Source organism: Oncorhynchus keta, unplaced genomic scaffold (genome assembly GCF_023373465.1).
Source record: "Oncorhynchus keta strain PuntledgeMale-10-30-2019 unplaced genomic scaffold, Oket_V2 Un_contig_6123_pilon_pilon, whole genome shotgun sequence".
Lineage (NCBI taxonomy): Eukaryota > Metazoa > Chordata > Actinopteri > Salmoniformes > Salmonidae > Oncorhynchus > Oncorhynchus keta.
In genome coordinates, this window is record NW_026288686.1 from 20,179 (window position 1) to 43,104 (window position 22,926).

At 43.1% G+C, this 22,926-nt stretch overlaps 1 protein-coding gene across 48 annotated transcripts; it reads right to left on the minus strand.

Annotated features, from left to right (window-relative positions):
* Positions 1-2,475: 2,475 nt before the first annotated feature.
* LOC118381847 (C-type lectin domain family 4 member M-like) lies at positions 2,476-13,442 on the minus strand. Of its 48 annotated transcripts, none has more exons than XM_052510778.1 (9): positions 13,152-13,442; positions 6,108-6,209; positions 4,475-5,866; positions 4,129-4,265; positions 3,924-4,033; positions 3,762-3,842; positions 3,670-3,715; positions 2,853-2,990; positions 2,703-2,712 (listed from the first exon to the last, which is right to left on the minus strand). In XM_052510778.1, the coding sequence occupies exons 1-8, from the start codon at positions 13,297-13,299 to the stop codon at positions 2,967-2,969; spliced, it is 2,040 nt and encodes a 679-aa protein (XP_052366738.1). In that variant the 5' UTR covers positions 13,300-13,442; the 3' UTR covers positions 2,703-2,712; positions 2,853-2,966. The 48 variants fall into 48 exon arrangements, with proteins under 48 accessions (XP_052366758.1, XP_052366737.1, XP_052366739.1 ...); XM_052510793.1 differs by lacking the exon at positions 2,853-2,990 and adding an exon at positions 2,991-3,071 and having other exon boundaries at positions 2,708-2,760; positions 3,622-3,715; XM_052510776.1 differs by lacking the exon at positions 2,703-2,712 and adding an exon at positions 3,438-3,575 and having other exon boundaries at positions 2,856-2,898.
* Positions 13,443-22,926: the final 9,484 nt, after the last annotated feature.

Consider the following 22,926-nt stretch of genomic DNA (forward strand, 5'->3'; position numbering starts at 1 on the left):
TAACATACGGTATCTACCATGTAACATACTGTATCTACCATGTAACATACTGTATTGTAACATACTGTATCTACTATGTAACATACTGTATTGTAACATACTGTATCTACCATGTAACATACCGTATTGTAACATACTGTATCTACCATGTAACATACCGTATCTACCATGTAACATACTGTGTCTACCATGTAACATACTGTATTGTAACATACTGTATCTACCATGTAACATACCGTATCTACTATGTAACATACTGTATCTCCCATGTAACATACTGTATCTACCATGTAACATACTGTATTGTAACATACTGTATTGTAACATACTGTATCTACCATGTAACATACTGTATCTACCATGTAACCTACTGTATCTACCATGTAACATACTGTATCTACCAGGTAACATACTGTATTGTTACATACTGTATCTACCATGTAACATACTGTATCTACCATGTAACATACTGTATTGTAACATACTGTATCTACAATGTAACATACTGTATTGTAACATACTGTATCTACCATGTCAGATACTGTATCTACCATGTAGCATACTGTATCTACCATGTAACATACTGTATCTACCATGTAACATACTGTATTGTAACATACTGTATCTACCATGTAACATACTGTATCTACCATGTAACATACTGTATTGTAACATACTGTATCTACCATGTCAGATACTGTATCTACCATGTAGCATACTGTATCTACCATGTAACATACTGTATCTACCATGTAACATACTGTATTGTAACATACTGTATCTACCATGTAACATACTGTATCTACCATGTAACATACTGTATCTACCATGTAACATACTGTATTGTAACATACTGTATCTACCATGTAGCATACTGTATCTACCATGTAACATACTGTATCTACCATGTAACATACTGTATTGTAATATACTGCATCTACCATGTAACATACTGCATCTACCATGTCAGATACTGTATCTACCATGTAACATACTGTATTGTAACATACTGTATCTACCATGTCAGATACTGTATCTACCATGTAACATACTGTATTGTAACATACTGTATCTACCATGTCAGATACTGTATCTACCATGTAACATATTTGCCCCTTTCATCATATTTTTGCTCAGTGCCCTCGGCATGACACCTGGATGTGACAAAGACCTTGTATGACAAACGGCCAGTACAATGGGATTTGGAGACGGTGCTTGGTGATGACAGGAAGTAGGTCTTCCTGTCTCAGTTTCTTGTGAGAAGTGCTGAGGGGAGAGCTTTGGCACGGGGGAGGGGTCTGTGCTCCGTCCGAGAGGATACAGGCCAGGACACGGTGTGATTTGTTGGCTGGCCCCTTGTCTTCCACTGGGGACATGCCCCTGGGTTAGAAGCCCCTTCTTCCCCCCCCCCCAGGGGAATCAGTTGAGCGGGTCCCCGATGCGGTAGCAATGAAGAACCGCGTCCCCCACCGTCCACCTCTGTTACTAGAGCCAAACTGTTGGTTACACATCCTGATGGGAGTTTTGTGCTATAGAAAACATTGGTGCCAGCGAGTTGTCCTCGCTTTGCCCCGAAGAGAGACGACCAAGGAGAATCTTATTTAGCAGTTCAGCAAGACGACCAAGGAGAATCATATTTAGCAGTTCAGAGACGACCAAGGAGAATCATATTTAGCAGTTCAGCAAGACGACCAAGGAGAATCTTATTTAGCAGTTCAGCAAGACGACCAAGGAGAATCTTATTTAACAGTTCAGAGAGACGACCAAGGAGAATCATATTTAGCAGTTCAGAGACGACCAAGGAGAATCCCAGTTCGCATTACAGAGAGACGACCAAGGAGAATCTTATTTGGCAGTTCAGAGAAGACCAAGGATAATCTTATTTAACATTTCAGAGAGACGACCAAGGAGAATCCTAGTTAGCAGTACAGAGAGACGACCAAGGAGAATCTTATTTAGCAGTTCAGAGACGACCAAGGAGATTCATATTTAGCAGTACAGAGAGACTACCAAGGAGAATCTTATTTTGCAGTTCAGAGACGACCAAGGAGAATCTTATTTAACAGTTCAGAGAGACGACCAAGGAGAATCATATTTAGCAGTTCAGAGAGACGACCAAGGAGAATCATATTTAGCAGTTCAGAGAGACGACCAATGAGAATCATATTTAGCAGTTCAGAGAGACGACCAAGGAGAATCTTATTTAGCAGTTCAGAGAGACGACCAAGGAGAATCTTATTTAGCAGTTCAGAGAGACGACCAAGGAGAATCTTATTTAGCAGTTCAGAGCGACGACCAAGGATAATCTTATTTAGCAGTTCAGAGAGACGACCAAGGAGAATCTTATTTAACAGTTCAGAGAGACGACCAAGGAGAATCTTATTTAGCAGTTCAGCAAGACGACCAAGGAGAATCCCAGTTAGCATTACAGAGAGACGACCAAGGAGAATCCAATTTACCAGTTCAGACAGAGAACCCAGAAGAATCCTATTTCTCACAGATCCATCTGTATTTATAGGAACAGTCATAGTCCCACCATTCTCCTGTGTCTGATGACCAGGAGTAGAAATACACACAGTTCTCAGCTCTTCCACCATTAGGCTCTTTACTGTTCCAATACCTGTAGAAGAAACAACACAGAATAAGGCTGTCCACTGTTCCAATACCTGTAGAATAAACAACACAGAATCAGACTGTCCACTGTTCCAATACCTGTAGAAGAAACAACACACAGAATCAGGCTGTCCACTGTTCCAATACCTGTAGAAGAAACAACACAGAATCAGGCTGTCCACTGTTCCAATACCTGTAGAAGAAACAACACAGAATCAGGCTGTCCACTGTTCCAATACCTGTAGAAGAAACAACACAGAATCAGGCTGTCCACTGTTCCAATACCTGTAGAAGAAACAACACAGAATCAGGCTGTCCACTGTTCCAATACCTGTAGAAGAAACAACACAGAATCAGGCTGTCCACTGTTCCAATACCTGTAGGAGAATCAGGCTGTCCACTGTTCCAATACCTGTAGAAGAAACAACACAGAATCAGGCTGTCCACTGTTCCAATACCTGTAGAAGAAACAACACAGAATCAGGCTGTCCACTGTTCCAATACCTGTAGAAGAAACAACACAGAATCAGGCTGTCCACTGTTCCAATACCTGTAGAAGAAACAACACAGAATCAGGCTGTCCACTGTTCCAATACCTGTAGAAGAAACAACACAGAATCAGGCTGTCCACTGTTCCAATACCTGTAGAAGAAACAACACAGAATCAGGCTGTCCACTGTTCCAATACCTGTAGAAGAAACAACACAGAATCAGGCTGTCCACTGTTCCAATACCTGTAGAAGAAACAACACAGAATCAGGCTGTCCACTGTTCCAGAATATAGAAGAAACACCACAGAATCAGGCTGTCCACTGTTCCAATACCTGTAGAAGAAACAACACAGAATCAGGCTGTCCACTGTTCCAATACCTGTAGAAGAAACAACACAGAATCAGGCTGTCCACTGTTCCAATACCTGTAGAAGAAACAACACAGAATCAGGCTGTCCACTGTTCCAATACCTGGAGAAGAAACAACACAGAATCAGGCTGTCCACTGTTCCAATACCTGTAGAATAAACAACACATAGAATCAGGCTGTCCACTGTTCCAATACCTGTAGAAGAAACAACACAGAATCAGGCTGTCCACTGTTCCAATACCTGTAGAATAAACAACACAGAATCAGGCTGTCCACTGTTCCAATACCTGTAGAAGAAACAACACAGAATCAGACTGTCCACTGTTCCAATACCTGTAGGAGAATCAGGCTGTCCACTGTTCCAATACCTGTAGGAGAATGAAGGCTGTCCACTCTGAACCTACTCCTCCAGACAGTGATGTCATAGTGACACAGAATTCATGTCTTACTTTGTGGTCAGTGGTGTGTCGTCCACCCATTTCCAGGTCCCCTCAGAAACAGAGTCAGTCAGACCAATCCAGACGTAGTTCTTTACCCCGCATAACCAATTGACAAATGTCTGTAGTTGTGGGAGAGAGACAACATTGTTAAAACATAGTCATTACTGCTCGTTATCTCTCTCTCTCTATTTTTCTCTCTACCTCACACACATACCTGATCGTCTTCGCTCTTGATGACCACCAGGTTTGCTCCTCTATCTCTGCAGTCCTGTCTGCTCTCCTCCCAGGATTTTGTCTTAGTAGAGACGTAGTAACAACTGCTACCAAGCTTCTTCCATCCTTCCGGACACACTATAAGTTGAACATTTCCTGCTTTAGTCACTTTAATACAACAATGAATTAAGTATCAATCAGACAGTCAAGAAAGACGGGACACTAACTAATGGACGGTATGGAAGTCCGCTTTTTTCTCACATATTTCCTTTAATGTAAGTTGAATTGCCTGTTTGTAAGTGTCATGTGAACTGATAACAGAACAGTCATTAGCCAATTTCACTCACCTTTCTGAACTAAAGATTGTCTCAGACATTCTGTCTCTTTTTGTAGCTGGTCTCTTTCTTCAGTGTTGTTACTGGTCTGTATCTGGTCTCTCTCATTGGTCATGGTGTTGCAGCTGGTCTCTAGCTGGTCTCTCTGTTTGGTCAGGGTGTTATAATTGGTCTGCAGCTGGTCTCTTTCTGCAGTAAGGGTGTTGTTACTGGTCTGTAGCTGGTCTCTCTCTTTGGTCAGGGTGTTGTAGTTGGTCTGTAGCTGGTCTCTCTCTTTGGTCAGGGTGTTGGAACTTGTCTGTAGCTGGTCTCTCTCTTCAGTCAGGGTGTTGTAGCTGGTCTGTATCTGGTCTCTCTCTTTGGTCAGGGTGTTGTAGTTGGTCTGTAGCTGGTCTCTCTCTTTGGTCAGGGTGTTGTATCTGGTCTGTAGCTGGTCTCTCTCTTTGGTCAGGGTGTTGTAGCTGGTCTGTATCTGGTCTTTCTCTTTGGTCAGGGTGTTGTAGCTGGTCTGTATCTGGTCTTTCTCTTTGGTCAGGGTGTTGGAACTGGTCTGTAGCTGGTCTCTCTCTTTGGTCAGGTTGTTGGAACTGGTCTGTAGATGGTCTCTCTCTTTGGTCAGGTTGTTGAAACTGGTCTGTAGCTGGTCTCTCTCTTTGGTCAGGGTGTTGGAACTGGTCTGTAGCTGGTCTTTCTCTTTGGTCAGAGTGTTGAAACTTGTCTGTAGCTGGTCTCTCTCTTCAGTCAGGGTGTTGTAGCTGGTCTGTAGCTGGTCTCTCTCTTTGGTCAGAGTGTTGTGGCTGGTCTGTAGCTGGTCTCTCTCTTTGGTCAGGGTGTTGTAGCTGGTCTGTAGCTGGTCTCTCTCTTTGGTCAGCATGTTGTTGCTAGTCTGTAGCTGGTCTCTCTCTTTGGCCAGGGTGTTGTAGCTGGTCTGTAGCTGGTCTCTCTCTTTGGTCAGGGTGTGGGAACTGGTCTGTAGCTGGTCTCTCTCTTTGGTCAGGGTGTGGGAACTGGTCTGTAGCTGGTCTCTCTCTTTGGTCAGGGTGTTGGAACTGGTCTGTAGCTGGTCTCTCTCTTTGGTCAGGGTGTGGGAACTGGTCTGTAGCTGGTCTCTCTCTTTGGTCAGGGTGTGGGAACTGGTCTGTAGCTGGTCTCTCTCTTTGGTCAGGGTGTTGTAACTGGTCTGTAGCTGGTCTCTCTCTTTGGTCAGGGTGTCGGAACTGGTCTGTAGCTGGTCTCTCTCTTTGGTCAGGGTGTTGGAACTGGTCTGTAGCTGGTCTCTCTCTTTGGTCAGGGTATTGGAACTGGTCTGTAGCTGGTCTCTCTCTTTGGTCAGAGTGTTGTTGCTGGTCTGTAGCTGGTCTCTCTCTTTGGTCAGGGTGTCGGAACTGGTCAATTGGTTTCTCTCTGTGAAATAATACAATCAACAACCAAGTGGAAAAGTTAATGAGACATGACCCAGACTGATGTCAATTTCAATTCCAGTCAATTCAGGAAGTACACTGGAATAATGTTCAATTAGAAACGTGTGGAATTGGAATTTGGTGTGTTTTCTGAATTAAATTGAATGGTATTGAAATGTAATTGAACCCTGGTCATTACACCACTGATGATGAAGAATGTTTGAGTGAGAACATATCAGACTCACGGTAGAGTAACAGGCCTATGATCCAAGCCAGTAGGAGAACACACAGCAGCCCCAGACACACTGCAGCAGTTGGGAAATGTCTCTTCCACCTCCAAAGATACACTGAAGTACATATTATTATCATTAGAACTTGATCAATGTATACACACATGTTTTTCTTTCCAGTTGCTCTTTGAATCACTGAGGGAAATACACAAGGAACAATGGAACAGAACACCAGAACTGAGTTCCAGAACCTCACATGTTCTACTGCTTGACTTCCAGAACCTCTAACAGAATATTTGCATAAACATGCATGAGTTCAGGCACCCGAAATGACTGCCGGAAGCTATTTCAATCACAATCAAATTCCATTGGTTAATTACTTCATAAAACAACAGGTGTATGCTATTAGTGAAACGCTGACCCATGGGTCATTTTCCAACAATACAGAGAGAAATAAATAGAAATACAGACAAGGATTAAATAAGGAATAGCATTAACATGGGCTATATACGGGGACAATACATTGTTGATGTGCAGGGGTACAAGGTAACAAGAAAATTAATTTTCCACATTTTGTGTTAGTCTGAATGAAACAAAAAATTATTGTCACTCTCCTGGAAATATGTTTTTAGAAATGTTTACAAATTAATAAATTAAATTAATAAAAAATGAAAAGCTGGAGTTTTTGTGAGTCAATAATTATTCAACCTCTTGTTGGCAAGTCTGCATACGTTCAGGAGTTTGTAAACATTTGTAAACATTTGTAAACATTTGTTTAACTAATATTAATTTTAATGACTACCTCATCTCTGTACCCCAACATATACAATTATCTGTAAGATCCCTCGGTCAAACAGTGGATTTCAAACACAGATTCAACCACAAAGACCAGGGTGGTTTTCCAATGCCTCGCAAAGAAGGGCACCTATTGATAAGTTACAAAAAGAATACAGACGTTGAATATCCCTTTGAGCATGGTGAAGTTATTGCACTTTGAATGGTGTGTCAATATACCCAGTCACTAAAAAGATACAGGTGTCCATAACTCAGTTGCCGGAGAGGAAGGAAACTGCTCAGGGATTTCACCATACGGCCAATGGTGACTTTAAAACAGTTATGCAGTTTAATGGTTGTGATAGGAGAAAACTGAGGATGGATCAACATTGTAGTTACTCCTCAACACTACTTGACAATGTGGAAATAAGGAAGCTGTCCAACATAGAAAATACTGGCAAAAATGTGGCAAAGAAATTAAAATGTTTTCCTGAATACAAAGTGTTGTATTGGATTTTCCCAAAACATAACACATTTGAGTCTCCATAATTTCAGGATTAAATAAAAAAAAACAGACTGGAATTAACTAGGAAAAATCCTAGAGGAAAACCTGGTTGTTTGCTTGACACCAGACACTGGGAGAACATTTCACCTTTCAGTTGACAATAACCTAAAAGACAAGGCTACACTTGTAGGGACCCGATGCCGGAGCTGAGAAGCAGGCACGGGGATTCAAAATTGAATAACGAACAGACATGAAATAAGACAGGCACAGAGTCAGCACGCGGGCAGAACAACGACATTCGACAGTCACTGCAGCAGCGGGGAATACGCGGGACGAGGAAAGGCGTTTGCAGAGTTATAAGTTGTTTTTTTATTTTAATTAATTTAAAAGTCAGTTACTACAATAGATGGCGCTCCACAGTAAATGTTCATATTGCAAATGCACATCAAGTGAAGACCCATGGGTCATATTTTGAAAATGTGAAAAGAAATTAAATAACATCACCCCTTAAAACCTTTTACAACTAGGGGGCAATATTAAAATTTTTGGATAAAAAACGTTCCCGTTGTAAACAAGATATTTTGTCACAAAAAGATCCTCGACTATGCATATAATTGACAGCTTTGGATAGAAAACCCAGATAAAAATCCAATCAGGAAGCATTTTTTCAATGCCTCATGCCAATCCTTATATGGCTGTGAATGAGCTACGAATGAGCCTACGTTTTCCACGCATTCAGCCAAGCTGTCTACAGCATTGTGACATCTTTTAGGCATTTCCATTGGAGAATGGCTGTAAGGGACCATATTTGGCGAGTGGTCACATGGTGTCTCCCGGAGAAAATCTCACGTAAAATACTGAGGTAGCCATTTTTCCAATCACTTCTTGTTAGAAAACCATTGCCTTGACGGATATATTATGGATTGTATATGTTAAAAACACCTTGAGGATGGATCCTAAACAACGTTTTCCGTGTTTCTGTCGATATTATGGAGCAAATGCTGAAAAAGTTTGACATTATAGTTGAAGTATTTTTCGGTCGATTTCTCAGCCAAAAACTGATGACCAAACAGGAGCTATTTTCGCCTACAAAAATAATATTTTTGGAAAAAAGGAACATTTGCTATCTAACTGGGAGTCTCCTGAGTGAAAGAATCTGAAGTTATTCAATGGTAAATGATTTAATTTGGTTGCTTTTCTTATTTTCGTGAAAATGTTGCCTGCTGCCAGCACAGCCTAGCATAGCATTATGCCATGATAAACTTACACAAATGCTTGTCTAGCGTTGGCTGTAACGCATATTTTTAAAATCTGAGACGACAGTGTTGTTAACAAAATGCTAAGCTTGTGTTTGAATATATTTATTTCATTTCATTTGCGATTTTCATTAATAGGAAAAGTTGCGTTATGCTAATGCATCTGAGGCTATGATTACGCTCCCGGATACGGGTTTGCTAGGCGCAAGAAGTGCTTCTGGTAACCCGTTCCAATCACCAGGCGCACGGATGTCTATTTGCAATATGTTTCAATGGGCATTTACCATCACCAATTTGACATGCTCAACAATAATGCAGAAATGTGAAATTGACTGGACGATGAACTCGGGAGGGCATGGCAGTGATAGTGGTTCCTCTCCATAGCTAGTTGTGCTGATTTCATCATGTCCATTTGGTGATGGTCTATCACTGTTTAAACATATTGTAAATGGACAAAAGTCAAGCAGAAAGTCACCATCCATCAAACAATTAGATATCATTCTGACATCAAACTGATACAAACTGACACCAAACCCACTTTTTGGGTTGTCATCATCTGACACTAATTAGCATAACGCAATGGACATAAATCTTCCTAGAAAATATTCCTATTCATAAAAATCACAAGTGAAATATATTGGAACACAGATTAGCCTTTTGTTAATCACCCTGTCATCTCAGATTTTCAAAATATGCTTTACAACCAAAGCTAGACAAGCATTTGTGTAAGTTTATCGTTTATCGCATAGCATTATGCCTTGCTAGCAGCAGGCAACCTTGTCACGAAAATCAGAAAAGTAATCATATTAAATCGTTTACCTTTGATGAACTTCGGATGTTTTCACTCATGAGACTCCCAAGTAGATAGCCAAAGTTCATTTTTCCCAAAATATTATTTTTGTAGGCGAAATAGCTCCGTTTGTTCTTCACGTTTGGCTGAGAAATCGACCGGAAATTGCGGTCACGACAACGCCGAAAAATATTCAAAATTAGCTCCATAATATTGACAGAAACATGGCAAACGTTGTTTATAATCAATCCTCAAGGTATTTTTCAAATATCTATTCGATAATATATATACAATTGGTTTCTCAGTAGAAGCGATTGGAATAATGGCTACCTCTGTATTTTACGCAAGAATTTCTCTGGGAGCATCATGTGACCACTTGCGCAATGAAGCCGCCTACGGGTATTCTTCAACATAAATGCGTAGAAAGTGTAATCTGGTTGATAGAGCTTAGCTCAATAGGGATGCAGGGCTTTCAAAAGATGAGTCACTTCCGGATTGGATTTTTCTCAGGCTTTCGCCTGCAACATCAGTTCTGTTATACTCACAGACAATATTTTTACAGTTTTGGAAACTTTAGAGTGTTTTCAATCCTAAGATGTTAATTATATGCATATTCTAGCATCTTGTCCTGACAAAATATCCCATTTAATATGGGAACGTTATTTCTCCAAAAATGAAAATACTGCCCCCTAGTACCAACAGGTTAAGCCCCGCACGGTGTCACTCCATCCTGCTGTGTGTGTGAGAGCTTTTCTTTGACATCTGTTGGAAGAAATGACTGATTTACATTTAATAAGGGTTAATCACACATATGAAGTTTTGAAAAGATTTTAACTATTCAAAACAGCCTCTATGACCTCATTTTAAGGCACTTCCGGTTGACACAGGAAGCTGAAAGTGAACACCTCTCCTCCTTGGGGTAGGCTCTTACAGAATATTGAGTTTTAAGTTTTTACGTTAAGAACTGACTTATTTACAGAGGGTTGAATGAGTGTGTGTTATTTCAGAAAATGACAGAAATCACTTAGAGCTCCGAAACCCGTCTAAACACAACTGGATCTGTAACTTTTTTTTTAAAATTTCTTTGACCATCACCAATTGTACAATGTACGATTTCTCGTAAATGACATTTACATTTACATTTAAGTCATTTAGCAGACGCTCTTATCCAGAGCGACTTACAAATTGGTGCATACACCTTAAGACATCCAGTGGAACAGCCACTTTACAATAGTGCATCTAAATCTTTTTAGGGGGGGTGAGAAGGATTACTTACCCTATCCTAGGTATTGATGATAGATAAATGGCTGGTTGTTTTTTTCCTGACACCATAAGTTCATGTACTTTGACATTTTAGTGCTCTATTTTCGGTTTTTGACCTTTAATCCCAGAAAAATGGACCTTAACTCAAAAAGCGTTTAGGCCTCAATGCCATCTTGTTTCTGGGCTAACAGCCCATTAGTCCAAACCTATGCTCACCAAGTTACGTCTTCGAAGTCTTTTCCTTTTAGGAGAAATGGCCTTGTCGTAATTGGTGATGTTTTATACATTTGCAATAAGATTCCATTCGTCATCTGGTGACGGGACAGCGGAAAAATTACCAACATTTTAACATTTTATGAAACGACAACCGAATGTCCGAGAGACTTCGTTTGATGACTTCCCGGAAGATCTTGCCCAGCTGCACGGCCCGCCGCCATCGGCGAATTTTAGAAACATTCGCCCATGTCTCTAGTAAGGGCCGCACTTTTGCAATATGGAGATTCTCATCAATCATACAGCAAATGCCGAAAAGTGCCCTTCTGTGTGTAATCTTCTGACCCACTGGAGTTGTGATACAGTGAATTGTAAGTGAAATAATTGTTGGAAAATGTCAACAATGTAAATGTAAACAAGTGTTGGACAAACTACTTGTGTCAAAACTATAGTTTGTTAACAAGAAATCTGTGGAGTGGTTGAAAAACGAGCTTTAAATGACTCCTAGGTGTATGTAAAGTTCTGACTTCAACTGTGTGATGTCTCTGAAATATGAACACAGAAATACTGGACATCAACTCATATTATGGTGGTGATTTGACAAAATTACAATCATGGTCTTGAATTGGACTCGCATTTTTCTGGTCTTGGTCTTGACTCGGTCTCGCCACCTCCAGCCCGGTCTCAGTCTTGACTCGGTTTAGCCCTCTCCAGCCCGGTCTCAGTCTTGACTCGGTCTAGCCCCCTCCAGCCCGGTCTCGCCCGCCCCCCCCTCCCCCCTCCCCCTCCCGGTCTCAGTCTTGACTCGGTTTATCCCCCTCCAGCCCGGTCTCAGTCTTGACTCGGTTTATCCCCCTCCAGCCCGGTCTCAGTCTTGACACTGTTTAGCCCTCTCCAGCCCGGTCTCGCCCGCCCCCTCCCCCTCCCCCTCCAGCCCGGTCTCAGTCTTGACTCGGTTTATCCCCCTCCAGCCCGGTCTCAGTCTTGACTCGGTTTATCCCCCTCCAGCCCGGTCTCAGTCTTGACTCGGTTTAGCCCCCTCCAGCCCGGTCTCAGTCTTGACTCTGTTTAGCCCTCTCCAGCCCGGTCTCACCCCCCCCCCCTCCCTCCCCCTCCCCAGCCCCCTCCCCCTCCCCCTCCCGGTCTCAGTCTTGACTCGGTTTAGCCTCCTTCAGCCCGGTCTCAGTCTTGACTCGGTTTAGCCCTCTCCAGCCCGGTCTCAGTCTTGACTCGGTTTAGCCCCTCCAGCCCGGTCTCAGTCTTGACTCGGTTTAGCCCCCTCCAGCCCGGTCTCAGTCTTGACTCGGTTTAGCCCCCTCCAGCCCGGTCTCAGTCTTGACTCGGTTTAGCCCCTCCAGCCCGGTCTCAGTCTTGACTCGGTTTAGCCTCCTCCAGCCCGGTCTCAGTCTTGACTCGGTTTAGCCTCCTCCAGCCCGGTCTCAGTCTTGACTCGGTTTAGCCCTCTCCAGCCCGGTCTCAGTCTTGACTCGGTTTATCCCCCTCCAGCCCGGTCTCAGTCTTGACTCGGTTTATCCCCCTCCAGCCCGGTCTCAGTCTTGACTCTGTTTAGCCCTCTCCAGCCCGGTCTCGCCCCCCCCTCCCGGTCTCAGTCTTGACTCGGTTTAGCCCTCTTCAGCCCGGTCTCAGTCTTGACTCGGTCTCGCCACCTCCAGCCCGGTCTCAGTCTTGACTCGGTTTAGCCCTCTCCAGCCCGGTCTCAGTCTTGACTCGGTCTAGCCCCCTCCAGCCCGGTCTCAGTCTTGACTCGGTTTAGCCCCCTCCAGCCCGGTCTCAGTCTTGACTCGGTCTAGCCACCTCCAGCCCGGTCTCAGTCTTGACTCGGTTTAGCCCCCTCCAGCCCGGTCTCAGTCTTGACTCGGTTTAGCCCCCTCCAGCCCGGTCTCAGTCTTGACTCGGTCTAGCCCCCTCCAGCCCGGTCTCAGTCTTGACTCGGTTTAGCCCCCTCCAGCCCGGTCTCAGTCTTGACTCGGTTTAGCCCCCTCCAGCCCGGTCTCAGTCTCGAACACAACACTGATGAATACTTTCTGAAAGCGCTGTACATAGACAAGAGCAGCCGAGTGTTTGTGTGTGTGTGTGTGTGAGTGTTTAGGGGTGTGTGTGTAGGGGTGTGTGTGTGTGTGTGTGTGTGTGTGTGTGTGTGTGTGTGTGTGTGTCGGGGTGTAAGTGTGAGTGTGTGTGTGTGTGTCGGGGTGTAAGTGTGTGTCAGTGTCTAGCATTAAACGAGGATAAACTGTTACCTGAATGTTGTTCGCCAGCTCCATCCTTCTTGCGGGGCATGATGGGTCTTTTGTCGTTGTATATATGATCATCAATGTCAATGGTCTTTATTTCATTAGGTTCTTCATCTTCAAATCCATTTGTGTATTCATAGATTCCCTTATACATCTTTATACGGTTGTGGTCCCCAAAAAAACACCTACTGTTGAAACTTCTACTGTTGTAACTTCTACTGTTGTATCTTCTACTGTTGTATCTTCTACTGTTGTAAAGTCTGCTGTTATCTCAGTTGTAGGTTTGTGTCTGTTCGCTGCACAGCTGGAGTCTCTGTGTGACTCAGTCTAATGTCAGAGACAGTTTTAACAGTCAACCTCATTAAAGGGAAACTGTCTAACCAATAGTAGGACACTAATCATCACCATGTGACCACAGACTTATTTTCTGAGAACCATGTTTGTTTCTCACAGTGAAGATTAGTTTGTATATTTAGTTTATATTCGTTTAGTTTACCACAGTGTATATTTAGTTTACATTAGTTTAGTTTACCACAGTGAAGATTAGTTTGTATATTTAGTTTAGATTAGTTTAGTTTACCACAGTGTAGATTAGTTTGTATATACAGTTTATATTAGTTTAGTTTACCACAGTGTAGATTTGTTTGTAAACTCCACATCTACATTTAACAAGAGGGACCACATCTATATTTAACAAGAGGGACCACATATATATTTAACAAGAGAGACCACATCTATATTTAACAAGAGGGACCACATCTATATTTAACAAGAGGGACCACATCTATATTTAACAAGAGAGACCACATCTATATTTAACAAGAGAGACCACATCTATATTTAACAAGAGAGACCACATCTATATTTAACAAGAGGGACCACATCTATATTTAACAAGAGAGACCACATCTATATTTAACAAGAGGGACCACATCTATATTAACAAGAGAGACCACTTCTATATCTAACAAGAGAGACCACATCTATATTTAACAAGAGGGACCACATCTATATTTAACAAGAGAGACCACATCTATATTTAACAAGAGGGACCACATCTATATTTAACAAGAGAGACCACATCTATATTTAACAAGAGGGACCACATCTATATTTAACAAGAGGGACCACATCTATATTTAACAAGAGGGACCACATCTATATTTAACAAGAGAGACCACATCTATATTTAACAAGAGGGACCACATCTATATTTAACAAGAGGGACCACATCTATATTTAACAAGAGAGACCACATCTATATTTAACAAGAGAGACCACATCTCTATTTAACAAGAGAGACCACATCTATATTTAACAAGAGAGACCACATCTACATTTAACATCATTTAACAAGAGAGAGGGACCACATCTATATTTAACAAGAGAGACCACATCTATATTTAACAAGAGAGACCACATCTATATTTAACAAGATTAGTTTAGAGAGAGACCACATCTATATTTAACAAGAGAGACCACATTTATATTTAACAAGAGGGACCACATCTACATTTAACAAGAGAGACCACATCTACATTTAACAAGAGAGACCACATCTACATTTAACAAGAGAGACCACATCTATATTTAACAAGAGAGACCACATTTATATTTAACAAGAAAGACCACATCTATATTTAACAAGAGAGACCACATCTATATTTAACAAGAAAGACCACATCTATATTTAACAAGAGAGAACACATCTATATTTAACAAGAGAGACCACATCTATATTTAACAAGAGGGACCACATCTATAATTAACAAGAGAGACCACATCTATATTTAACAAGAGGGACCACATCTATATTTAACAAGAGGGACCACATCTATATTTAACAAGATTGACCACATCTATATTTAACAAGAGAGACCACATCTATATTTAACAAGAGGGACCACATCTACATTTAACAAGAAAGACCACATTGTCACGTTCTGACCTTTATTTTCTGTGTTTTGTGTTGAGTTAGTATGGTCAGGCGTGAGTTGGGTGGGCAGTCTATGTTTGTTTGTCTAGGTTTTGGGAATTTCTATGTTTCGGCCTAGTATGGTTCTCAATCGGAGGCAGGTGTCATTAGTTGTCTCTGATTGAGAATCATCTAGGTGGCCTGGGTTTCACTGTGTGTTTGTGGGTGATTGTTTCCTGTCTCTGTGTGTGCACCAGATAGGACTGTAATTTGAGTTTCACATTTCTTGTTTTGTTAGTTTGTTCATGTGTACCTGAAAGCATTAAAGAGTACCATGGAAAATTACCACATTGGTCCTCTGATCCGTTTCGCCTCTCCTCTTCGGAAGAAGAGGAGGAAACCGTTACAGAATCACCCACCACTCGGACCAAGCGGCGTGGTAAAGGACAGCGACGACAGCAGCAGCAGCATCAACAACAGAGGCCACCATCACAGGACTCCTGGACATGGGAGCAGATTGAACGGAGAGGGACCCTGGGCACGGGCTGGGAAAATCGCAGCCCCAAAGCAGAGCTGGAGGCCAGCTGATCTAGGCAATTGAGGAGCCAGCACGGCAGTGACAAGAGGCAGCCCCAAATTTTTTTGTGGGGGGCACACGAGGTGTGGTACTAAGCCAGGTAGCAGACCTGAGCTCACTCCTCTGCTTATTTAACATTACTGGTCAGGCACCGTGTTATGCGGTTGAGCGCACGGTGTCGCCAGTCGTGTCCATAGCCCGGTTTAGGGCAGCCCCCGAGAGTGCCATGCGAGTGTGGGCATTGAGCCAGGGCGTACATTGCCTGCTCAAGGGTCTGGTCGCCACGCAGTCTTGGTCCAGGTTATCCTGCGCCGGCTCTGCGTGCTGTGTCTCCGGGCGCTGGGAGGGTGCAGTGCGTCCTCTGCCTGCGCTCCGCTCGTACCGGGCAACTGTGGGAGTGGAGCCTAGGGGAGAGGTGCATGTAGTAAGCACTAGATCTCCCGTGCTTACCCACAGCCCGGTTCAACCTGTGCCTGCACTCTTGAAGGTCCGGGCTCGATAGTTGTCCAGCCTGGGGAAGTGGTGCCAAGGTTGCGACCAGAGCTCCAGTGCTCCCCACAGCCCGGTCTTTCAGGCTCCTTAACACCAAGCCTCCTGAAAGTCTCCCCAGCCTGGTGCCTCCTGTAGAGCTCCAGACCAGGCTGTCATCTACATTTATACTGAGGGTTCTGTCCTAAAAGATCTTTGATGTTGGTTGTATTAATTAAAGGGAACTGAGGGTTCTGTCCTAAAATATATTTGATGTTGGTTGTATTAATTAAAGGGAACTGAGGGTTCTGTCCTAAAAGATCTTTGATGTTGATTGTATTAATTAAAGGGAACTGAGGGTTCTGTCCTAAAAGATCTTTGATGTTGGTTGTATTAATTAAAGGGAACTGAGGGTTCTGTCCTAAAAGATCTTTGATGTTGATTGTATTAATTAAAGGGAACTGAGGGTTCTGTCCTAAAAGATCTTTGATGTTGATTGTATTAATTAAAGGGAACTGAGGGTTCTGTCCTAAAGTTCTTTCCATTTCCTCACCTTGTTACTTTCAGGTTGGGACCACTGTAGTTCATTGTTCCCTAAAAGTGCTGATTCTCTCTCTCTGTGTGTGTGTGTGTGTGTGTGTGTGTGTGTGTGTGTGTGTGTGTGTGTGTGTGTGTGTGTGTGTGTGTGTGTGTGTGTGTGTGTGTGTGTGTGTGTGTGTGTGTGTGTGTGTGTGTGTGTGTGTGTGTGTGTGTGTGTATTACCAGCATTACCAGAGAACGAGGAAGTCAAACACACATGGATCAGCACAGTTTCTGCACAGTCAGCACAAACATTCATCGGATGGCACCGATTCAAACCCACTGAATTCAAGCCTTGTGGGAACATACACACACAAACTCTGCAGGGCAACACACACACACACAGCAGGGCAACACACACACACAGTAGGGCAGCACACACACACAGCAGGGCAGCACACACACACAGTAGGGCAACACACACACACACACAGCAGGGCAGCACACACACACAGTAGGGCAACACACACACACAGCAGGGCAACACACACACACAGTAGGGCAACACACACACACAGCAGGGCAGCACACACACACAGTAGGGCAGCACACACAGCAGGGCAACACACACACAGCAGGGCAACACACACACACAGTAGGGCAACACACACACACAGCAGGGCAACACACACACACAGCAGGGCAACACACACACACAGTAGGGCAGCACACACAGCAGGGCAACACACACACACAGTAGGGCACACACACACACAGTAGGGCAACACACACACACAGCAGGGCAGCACACACACACAGTAGGGCAGCACACACAGCAGGGCAACACACACACACAGTAGGGCAGCACACACACACAGCAGGGCAACACACACACAGCAGGGCAACACACACACACAGTAGGGCAGCACACACAGCAGGGCAACACACACACACAGTAGGGCAGCACACACACACAGCAGGGCAACACACACACAGCAGGGCAACACACACACACAGCAGGGGAACACACACACACAGCAGGGCAGCACACACACACAGCAGGGCAGCACACACACACAGCAGGGCAACACACACACACAGTAGGGCAACACACACACACAGCAGGGCAACACACACAGCAGGGCAACACACACACACAGCAGGGCAACACACACACACAGTAGGGCAACACACACACACACAGTAGGGCAACACACACACACACACAGTAGGGCAACACACACACACAGCATGGCAACACACACACACAGCATGGCAACACACACACACAGCAGGGCAACACACACACACAGCAGGGCAACACACACACACAGCATGGCAACACACACACACAGCAGGGCAACACACACACAGCAGGGCAACACACACACACAGCATGGCAACACACACACACAGCATGGCAACACGCACACACAGCAGGGCAACACACACACACACAGTAGGGCAACACACACACACAGTAGGGCAACACACACACACAGTAGGGCAACACACACACACAGTAGGGCAACACACACACACAGCAGGGCAACACACACACACAGTAGGGCAACACACACACACAGCATGGCAACACACACACACAGCATGGCAACACACACACACAGCAGGGCAACACACACACACAGCATGGCAACACACACACACAGTAGGGCAACACACACACAGCAGTGTAAAGTTCTTCAGTAAACATACTGCTCAAGCAGGACAGAATTATGGCCCCTATCAATATAACGCCTTGTCATCCCTACGGCCTCTGATCTCATGTAATCGCTTTGACGTTTTACTTCAAAAGAGTACATTTTCCACCACTGCAAACCACTGCAAACCACTGCAAACCACTGCAAACAGACGCACACACACAAATCCACACAGACAGATAGTAAACATATGAATGGTTCAGGTGAGTCATTAACATGGTTAAGGTGAGTCATTAACATGGTTAAGGTGAGTCATTAACATGGTTAAGGTGAGTCATTAACATGGTTAAGGTGACTCATTAACATGGTTAAGGTGAGTCATTAACATGGTTAAGGTGACTCATTAACATGGTTAAGGTGAGTCATTAACTCTGAATGGTTAAGGTGACTCATTAACATGGTTAAGGTGAGTCATTAACATGGTTAAGGTGAGTCATTAACATGGTTAAGGTGAGTCATTAACATGGTTAAGGTGAGTCATTAACATGGTTAAGGTGAGTCATTAACATGGTTAAGGTGAGTCATTAACATGGTTAAGGTGAGTCATTAACATGGTTAAGGTGAGTCATTAACATGGTTAAGGTGAGTCATTAACATGGTTAAGGTGAGTCATTAACATGGTTAAGGTGAGTCATTAACATGGTTAAGGTGAGTCATTAACATGGTTAAGGTGACTCATTAACATGGTTAAGGTGAGTCATTAACATGGTTAAGGTGAGTCATTAACATGGTTAAGGTGAGTCATTAACATGGTTAAGGTGAGTCATTAACATGGTTAAGGTGACTCATTAACATGGTTAAGGTGAGTCATTAACATGGTTAAGGTGAGTCATTAACATGGTTAAGGTGACTCATTAACATGGTTAAGGTGAGTCATTAACATGGTTAAGGTGACTCATTAACATGGTTAAGGTGAGTCATTAACATGGTTAAGGTGAGTCATTAACATGGTTAAGGTGACTCATTAACATGGTTAAGGTGACTCATTAACATGGTTAAGGTGAGTCATTAACTCTGAATGGTTCAGGTGAGTCATTAACATGGTTAAGGTGACTCATTAACATGGTTAAGGTGACTCATTAACATGGTTAAGGTGACTCATTAACATGGTTAAGGTGACTCATTAACATGGTTAAGGTGAGTCATTAACTCTGAATGGTTAAGGTGAGTCATTAACATGGTTAAGGTGACTCATTAACATGGTTAAGGTGAGTCATTAACATGGTTAAGGTGACTCATTAACATGGTTAAGGTGAGTCATTAACATGGTTAAGGTGAGTCATTAACATGGTTAAGGTGAGTCATTAACATGGTTAAGGTGACTCATTAACATGGTTAAGGTGAGTCATTAACATGGTTAAGGTGAGTCATTAACATGGTTAAGGTGAGTCATTAACATGGTTAAGGTGAGTCATTAACATGGTTAAGGTGAGTCATTAACATGGTTAAGGTGACTCATTAACATGGATAAGGTGAGTCATTAACATGGTTAAGGTGAGTCATTAACTCTGAATGGTTCAGGTGAGTCATTATCTCTGAATGGTTAAGGTGAGTCATTATCTCTGAATGGTTAAGGTGACTCATTAACATGGTTAAGGTGACTCATTAACATGGTTAAGGTGAGTCATTAACATGGTTAAGGTGAGTCATTAACATGGTTAAGGTGACTCATTAACATGGTTAAGGTGAGGCATTAACATGGTTAAGGTGACTCATTAACATGGTTAAGGTGAGTCATTAACATGGTTAAGGTGAGTCATTAACATGGTTAAGGTGAGTCATTAACATGGTTAAGGTGAGTCATTAACATGGTTAAGGTGAGTCATTAACATGGTTAAGGTGACTCATTAACATGGTTCAGGTGAGTCATTAACATGGTTAAGGTGAGTCATTAACATGGTTAAGGTGACTCATTAACATGGTTAAGGTGAGTCATTAACATGGTTAAGGTGACTCATTAACATGGTTAAGGTGAGTCATTAACATACCTTAAGGGAAGAATTCGGCAGTACCTGTATGGTTAGTGAGAAAGTCCATATTGCAAATGTACGGTCCCTTACTAGACGTCCGAAATCGTTTGTAAAATTCGCGGACGGCGTCGGGCCGAGCGGCAGGGCCGGACCTACCAGGAAGTCATCAAATGAACGTTGTCGGACATTCGGTTTCCGTTTTACAAAAATAATAAGATTTATGTCATTTTTCCCATGTCCCGGAAATTCCCACAAGAGGGCATAAGCAATCATATGGCTATTGCTACAAAACATCACGATTCACGACGGGGCCTTATCTCGAAAACTGAAAATATTTAGAAGCCGAAACTCGGTGAGCGTAGGGGCGGCATAATGGGCAGTTGGCCCCGAACAAGATGGCGTCTAGGCCTCAACGGTTTTTGAGTTATGGCCATTTATCTGGGATTAAAGGTCCAAAATGAAAATAGAGAAATTATTTTTCCACTTCACGTCAAAGTCAAGGAGCCTCCGGTGTCAATAAAAAAGAACCAGCCATTTATCTATCGTCATTTAAGAGAAATCGTACAACGACACCTTGGTGATGTTCACGGATAGGTGTTTTTTTTTTCAACGGTTACAGATCCAGTTGCAGGTTGTTCTTACGAATCTTTTTAAAGTGTGCTGCGGAGCTCTGCGAGATTTCTGTGATTTTCTATGATTTTCTGAAATAACACACACTCACTAAACCCTCCGTAAATAACTCAGTTCTTAACGTAAAGACTTAAAACTCGGGATTCTGTAAAGGCATACCCCAATCATGATATGAGTTTATTTATAGCTTCCTGTGCCAACCGGAAGTGCCTTTAATGGTGTCACAGTGGCAGTTTCCATGGGTTAAAAGGTCAGATCTTTTCAAAACTTCATATGTGTGACTAGGTAACCCTCGTGAACTGTAAATCAGTCATTTCTCCCAGCAGATGTCAAAGAAAAGCTCTCACACGCACACACAGCAAGGATGGAGTGAAAAAGTGTGGTTCTTAAAGACACAGAGAGCAGGCAATGGCATAAACATAATGTCTAGGCCGTGCCGAGTTCAACGAGATATCCCGCTTGACCGTAGCTCGCTCGGTCTGAGCGCAGCGACCATTAGAAAAGTAGGCCCAAAATGAAGCCTGCCCCACAACGTCATTTGCTTTTGGGTGACAGTGAGAGAACCGTTAGGGTGAGAAGCACAATTCGACCTCAGGTATGTTCCTAAGGTCCTTCCGATCCGTGCAAGCCTAACGTTGACAGTGTGGCATTAACCCTTAATAGTTAAAAGATGGTGTTTACTTCAAAAAGTTTGCATTGATTTCTCTCCCCATAGGAATACATTGCCTTTACCCCTAAATTCAACCTGAAGTCTATATGGGTTATGAATGCCGTATGAACCTGTCTTTGGTAACAGTCCATCAGGCCAGTATGAGGTCTACCTGTGTTGATTCTAAGCTTCCTGGACCAACCGGAAGTGGTTAAAATCACCCTAAAAGTGTTTTTCCATTACCTGCCTGCAGTTTGATAGACATAGTGCATTCAACCCTGTGTAAATCAGTCAATTCTTAACGTAAGGACTTAAAACTCAGGATTCTGTAAAAGCATAGCCCAGTGAGGATATGTGTTGACTTATAGCTTCCTGTGACAACCGGAAGTGCCTTAATTGGTGTCTCAGGGGCTGTTTCGAGGGGTTAAAAAAGTCAGATCTGTCCAAAACTTCATATGTGTGATTAGGCAACCCCCATGAACTGTAAATCAGTCATTTTCCCATAAAATTTCAAAGGAAAACTAAATCACACAGACACACAACTTGGAAGGAGGGACGTATTGGGGTTTGTAGAGACAGACAGTGCCTCCAATAGTTAGCTTTGTTCGAGCTAAAAAAGAACCGTCAGACCTAGAGTTCGAAACTTTAGAAACCTGTTCTAGACCTCGGGTCGATAGTGCGTGGTGAGTTAGGTGGCTCTAGAAGGTTCTCGGACCGAGAAATAGCCTCGTACATTTGCAATGATTTCAATTCATTTTGACCATTACGAAAATGGCGACATTTAGAAAAGTCTCAGAGACACAAGACTAGGTGCATTGGAACCGGCTCGGCCCATAGAGACGGACCCCAACGTTTCGGTCCGATCGCTCATTCAAGGACCCCATAGCAAGGCATGGAAAAAGTGGATTTTCAGCACCAATTAGGGTTTTACTCGGGCACCGAAGGACCTATCGAGCCGAAACTCGGGATTCGGGGTCGCCTCACATAGGCCTTCACATAATGTCTGACCTGGACCCGCAGCTAGAACGTAACTATGTGTTTTACGTTTTTATTATGTTTTAAACTAATGGCGCTGTGAATTATGGGCCTGCTCTGACATATGTGATAGTTGGCTTCTAAATGAGTTGGAAAAAGTGGGTTTGGTGTCAATTGGTATCAGTTTGGTGTCAGAATGACATCTAATTGACTGGTGGACACTGACTTGCTAGTTGACTTTTGTACATTAGCAATATGTTTAAACGGAGAGGGACCATCACCAAAATGGCATTCTGAAATCAACACAAAAAATGGCATCACCATAGTCTCCAGGCTGTGCAGAGTTCAACGAGACGC